The sequence below is a fragment of the Myotis davidii genome, unplaced genomic scaffold, assembly GCF_000327345.1.
Source record: "Myotis davidii unplaced genomic scaffold, ASM32734v1 scaffold732, whole genome shotgun sequence".
Taxonomy (NCBI): domain Eukaryota; kingdom Metazoa; phylum Chordata; class Mammalia; order Chiroptera; family Vespertilionidae; genus Myotis; species Myotis davidii.
Window position 1 is genome coordinate 874,697 of NW_006284349.1, and position 6,000 is coordinate 880,696.

Below are 6,000 nucleotides of genomic sequence, written 5' to 3' on the forward strand. Positions count from 1 at the left end.
AATGGAAGAATGTAACGAATTGAGATGAAAAGAGGGCGCTGCTCATCTTTTCACTACCGTCATCCCCTACATTCTCCAGATGGAGTGCTAGAAATTGAAGTAGCTTTGCAATGAACAGCACTGCTGGAGTTTTTAGTGAAAATTTACAGTTCCACTGTTGTTTTATAGATTCTCAGGGGCTACCTGCTACAGTCTCCACTTATGGAAGTACTAGAGGCCCGGTGCACAAATTCATGCACCATTGGGGTCCCTCGACCTGGCCTGTGGGATCAGGCTGAAACTGGCTCTCTGACATCTCCCTAGGGGTTCTGGATTGTAAGAGGGCACAGGCCAGCCCGAGGCACCTTAGCAGTAAGCTCACTTACCAGTCAGAGCACCTGCCCCCTGGTGGTCTGTGCACGTCATAGCGATTGGTCAACTAGTTGACTTTCTGCTCCCTGGTTTTCAGTGCACCTCATAGCGAGCGGTTGAGTGGCCTTTGCATGTCATTAGCATATTATGCTTTGATTGGTTGAATAGCTGACCGGGCTACTGGGCACATAGCATATTAGGCTTTTATTATATAGGATAGCAGTAGCTCATTTTATCAAGCATTTGCTGTGCTTCGTGCTGTGCATCCTATCTTAGCTCATTTAAACGCTGTAATACCCATTTCAGGTAGATAATGTTATTATCCCCATTTTACAGTTGATAAACTCGACATACAAAGAGATGAACTGCCTCAAGGTCACACAGCCAGTAAGCAGCAGAACTTGTTTAACTCTGAGAGTGAACACAGTCTGGCTGCAAAGTCCATGTTCTTACCACACTGTACTGTCTTATAAACTTACCTGTTTTGACCCATAATTTATTCATATTTTAATGCACAACAGGGGGCATTTTTGTAAACTCAAATAATGAATAACTGTGTTTCTCCATGATTGTGTTAAGCTTCTTAATTTCTAAGTTCCTTCCACTCTTTCTTTCTCATGAAATTATTGACCTGCTTTTCAGGGGGGCAAAAGTACATTTATTTGGATTGGATTGATCTCTTCTGTGACCTTAGAATAAATTCAGATATTTCATCAAGGGGCTGGATTATCTTCATTTTTTACTTTCCATAATAAGGAGCAGACTTGACTGTGCCCTTGGGTGGCACTTGCCTTCCAGAGCTTGCCTGTTTCATGTGGTAGGAAGTGAAGCAGAAGCCCGGGTTGTTCAGAGATCAAGAGCAGAGCCACATCCAGGTGGTCTGACGCCCCGCCTCAGTCTCCCTCCTGCTGCACTCCCGCTGGCCCTGTGTTTGCTGGATGCAGGGAAAGACAAGAGAGGCGGGTATGGTTTGGAGCTTTGTTTGTCCTTTCAAATCTGGATACTGAGCTCACTTCCCTGAATTTATTAAGAGTTGCTTCCATTGTGAAACCTTTCGTCGTAGGGTTTAGTCCATAGGTAGGTGGTCTTGTCTGGCCCCAAGGTCTTGTCTTTTCATTTCTTCCCAATTAAATATTTGGGTGATGGCTTCGTGTTAGGATTGATTTATATTGAAAAAGGATCCAATACATTTTGTTTCTGCTTATTTAAGTTTCAGAAATTTGATTTCATATGTTAAATATCCTTGTGTATGTTTTTCACATTTGTTCAATTCCCAAGTGCATCGTGCTCTTCTTGTTTCTGCTAAGAATACCGTCACTATCACTTCGTCCTCTGATTGTTTTAACCACAAGTTTTATCTGCCTACAGGAGAATATTAAAAAGTGAGCCTCCGTACCCCCAAGATATGAGTGCTTTAGCTAAAGACCTAATTCAGCGTCTTCTGATGAAAGATCCTAAGAAAAGATTGGGATGTGGGCCGCATGACGCAGATGAAATCAAAGAGCATCTCTTTTTTCAGGTGAAAGTGACTGAGCAGATCTCTGCCCTGCTGTTTTCACTGTTCAACATTCTTGGTGACATGAGTGAACATGGTCTCTTTTGAGTTGTTTTCTCCCTATTTTCATGTACATGGCACTTTTTTTTTTAAAGTGACCCTTTAGGAATGCTCAAAATTTGACTGGCAGAGACCTAAGTGGTCTCTTTCTCCCTATATGAAGCAGGAGTTGGGGGAATCATAACAACATTTGATTCTTTACATACTAATTGATTAGAGTTTCTGAGTATTAGTTTCCATTTATGATCACAAGATTTAGGCATATGAGTTAAGGAGACATTTATTATATGTTTTGCTTCTCTCTCAGTTCATGATCCACCTTTTAGATAGTGTTGTACCTTTTAGATAGTGATTTTATCTCTTCTTTTGCCAGGAGAAATCTCAGAGAATTCAGAAATCTCCCTATTTCTTATTTTCTTTGTACTTGAGAAAGTGCTTTTCCTGTTCTGAAGAAGCCTAATGAGACCACACCACAGGATACTAACACAGCTGCTCAACTCAGTTCGCTCAATTTTGTCAAAAAACAAAAAAAAACTGAAAATGTTAGATAACTGGGGGGGGGGGGGGGTTGAATTGACTGAGTTGGCCGTTTCAATTATTTCAGTCTAAATGGTCAACTTGGGATACTATGACCTTGATTTGTAATACCTCGAGCTTCTGGCTTTTAAATAATTTCATCATATCAACAAGCATAACCTAAGTATTTCTGGTCTAAAGGGACATCCAAGTTTTATTTTTATTCTGCAAACTGAACTTTTACATTATTAGCACCAAAACAAACAAAAATAGCTACCAATGCAAAGAAAAAACTCTGCTGTAGAGTAAGCTTTCGCATTATTTATTGTTTTTAAATATGGAAGAACAAATAGTGATTGAGAGTAAGAATTATCTCTACTTCTGTGCTCAAAAAAGCGCAGTTATTTCAGTAGAGACTGAACATAGCGGCAAATACATTTAGAATAAAATTAATTTCTCAGTATGCACATTTCATAAATTCATGTGGCATAGAAAAGTTAATATTTGAACAAATGATTTCATCTATCTTGTTCAGAAGTTTGGCTCAAAAATTAATAAGATAAAATTCAAAAAAGTATTTAAACAAAATATATCCAATCAGATTTTCCTAGAATTTTTCTCTCCACAATTCCCTGTATTTGTGAATATTACAATATATCCTTCATATTAGAGAAAATTCTTTTTTCTCTAGCTTGGAATAGTAATTTTAGGTTATTTAATTGCCTTGACCTTTTAAATGATAAGGACACTTAAGGAAAAACCAGAATTCTACTTTAAAGACTTAAATGGAGTAGAGGTGAAAGGGTTATAATAGCATTCAATTTTCTATATACTAAACATTCTCCTGCTAACAACATATTTCTTTAAATTACCTCCTTACTCTAGAAGTTTCTTCTAATGTGTGTACAGCAGCCAAGCACAAAGTGAAATGGTTAATTCTTATTCCCAGGCTCAATTCCCATCTGGGTCGAATAAGGGAGATAAATGATCTCTAAAATCATTCTAGTTGAAAAATTCGAGCAACTTAATGATTTTATCTCCATTGCCTCCACAAGAGGGCATAATAAAAACATTTTATGTTAGTTGATTGAACTTACACAATGTCACCAACCTAGAAATGCAGGTTTCACATTTTACCCCCTCTGAAATCAGTATACATCTTACAGTGGACAACATCTCACTGGTCTAATTGGTAATGCTTTTTCTTTTTTTAAAATATAATTTTATTGATTTCAGAGAGGAAGGGGGAGAGAGAGAGAGAAAGAGAGATGGAAACATCAGTGATGAGAGAGAATCACCAATCTGCTGCACTGAGCCTGCAACCTGGGCATGTGCCCTTGACTGGAATCGAACCTGGGACCCTTCAGTCCCCAGGCCAACACTCCATCTGCTGAGCCAAACCAGCTAGGGCTGCTTTTTCTTTCTTAATGGTGCATAATGTAATATCTTGCTATCAATGATGACATCTTAGACTTGAAGACATATCTGAATAGGATATCTGTAGGGCTCAGTTTAGTAAAGCATCACCTGATGTGTTAAGTGACAAAAGGAGCATTAAAAAAAAAGAGCAGAGGGTTGCATTTGAATAATATAAAGCAGCAATTTATCAGACAGTGAGTGTCTGCTGTGTGTGGAAAGGGGGGCTTGGATTATCCCATGGAAAGAGAAGAGGCAGTGTTTAAAAGGCATGAATACAGTGGAATGAGAAAGGTCATCAGTATGATAGTATCATTTAAGCTTATAGATGTAAGTAAATACATGCTTTGTGCTGAGTTTATTTTCTGATCTGTCGAGGTGACCAGTAGGAAAGCTAAGTAACACTGCCTCTAGGGAATAGGCATGTGCCTTTAGACTTCATAGCCATCCTCACCAGGCATCGTAAAGCCCCTCATTAGAGTTTGTTTTATTTTGCTTTGCTTTGTTTTGTTTTGGCTTAACCTTTCCCTGGAGGCTCAGAACAAAAGTTACTTTTCTGTTGTCCCTAAGGGTAAACTAGGGTGCCCTGGTGCCCCCTAGAGGACATGATGAGACTCCATGTCAGGCTGCCATCAGAAAATGTACTCATGCTTATAAATATATATATTTAATCATTAATTTGAAATATATGCCTCTTCCTATGATCAATTAAAATCCTAATCTGGCTTTGTTATTCTTAGAAAATATATTTCAACTTTGCTGATTTCTATTTTGTACTAACTTTCTTCCTCTGTTTTAGAAAATAAATTGGGATGATTTAGCTGCCAAAAAAGTGCCCGCACCATTTAAGCCAGTCATCCGAGACGAATTAGATGTGAGTAACTTTGCTGAAGAGTTCACAGAAATGGATCCCACCTACTCCCCGGCAGCGCTGCCCCAGAACTCCGAGAGACTATTTCAGGTGAGCTCCGGGCTGCACATGTGCGTTGGCCAGGCATGCTTTGAATCTTCAAAAATTTTAAATACAGAGATTTAAACATTGTTAACTAAAGCATATGGTTTGTTAAATAGCAAACATTGTTTATGTGCTTATTTTGATAGAAAAACTTGATTTTTATCCCTGAAATTTTATTTCAGTTCAGGCTCTTTTATAGAAAACACTAGAGGCCCGTTGCAGGAAGATTCCTGCAAGAATAGGGCTTCCAGTGGCTGGAGCCAAGCAGAGAGGGGAGCGAAACCAGCTGAGGCAGGCTTCGCTCCCACTCCGAGCTGCTCCTGCTGGGTTTCCCCTCCCGCTCCCAGCTGCTGCCCCTTCCCCTCCCAGCCGCTGCCCCTCCAGCGCGCAGCCACTGTGACTGGGCTTTCCCTCCCGCCTCCCGCCTCCCACCTCCGCAGCCTTGGCTCCGTCTGTACCGCTCGGCCTCCATTTTGTCCTCAGTCTTCCCTCGCAACTGGTGTATGCGAATTAACCACCATCTTTTAGCTCTATAATTGAAACATTGTATCTTTTGGAGCTGTTGCTTTAGGAGCTCAGAGGCCGGAGCGGTAGGCGGGGAACGTTGTAGTCCTCCGTCACTGAAGCAAGCAAGCCTCCCTGTTCGCATCAGCTGTCTGGCTGCCTGCCGCCATCTTGGCTGCCAGTTAATTTGCATATCTCGCTGATTAGCCAATGAAAAGGGTATCGGTCGTACGCCAATTACCATTTTTGTCTTTTATTAGATAGGGTAATACTACTTTATTTTATCCCTATTTATATAAAAGACTAGGGGCCCAGTGTGTGACTTTGTGCACCTTGAAAGGAACTGTGGACCCTGAGGCTGCAGTAGGCATAGGGGTGGGTCTCGGGCCACCCTCCACACCCCTGCCTGGCCCCTCCCACCATGGCCCCTGGTCCCCTGTCTGCTGGCAGCCATGCTCCTGCTTCCACCACTCCCATGTGCTGACAGCACTAGTCCTGCTCACACCCACTGATGGTGTGGAGCTATTGGAGCTGGTGCCAACAGTGGGTGCGAGTGGCTTCAGTGCTGGCAGCAGGTGCAAGAGGCAACTGCCAGCTCCGATCACCTCTCAGGAGCAGGGGGAGGTGGAGAAGCCCTGAGGGGCAATCAAGGCCATCACCAGCAGTGGGTGCGAGAGGTGGCTACTGGCCCCAATCACCTCTC

The 6,000-nt window shown here is 41.7% G+C and overlaps 1 protein-coding gene across 2 annotated transcripts in view; it reads left to right on the forward strand.

The window, feature by feature from the left end:
* The window catches only part of RPS6KA5 (ribosomal protein S6 kinase, 90kDa, polypeptide 5), a 94,816-nt gene that overhangs the window by 65,634 nt on the left and 23,182 nt on the right, over nucleotides 1-6,000 (forward strand). For both annotated transcript variants that reach the window (XM_015571413.1, XM_015571411.1), the window contains exons 8-9: nucleotides 1,720-1,870; nucleotides 4,638-4,799. In XM_015571413.1, coding sequence (XP_015426899.1) covers nucleotides 1,720-1,870; nucleotides 4,638-4,799 — 313 coding nt within the window. The remainder of the gene's footprint in view (nucleotides 1-1,719; nucleotides 1,871-4,637; nucleotides 4,800-6,000) is intronic.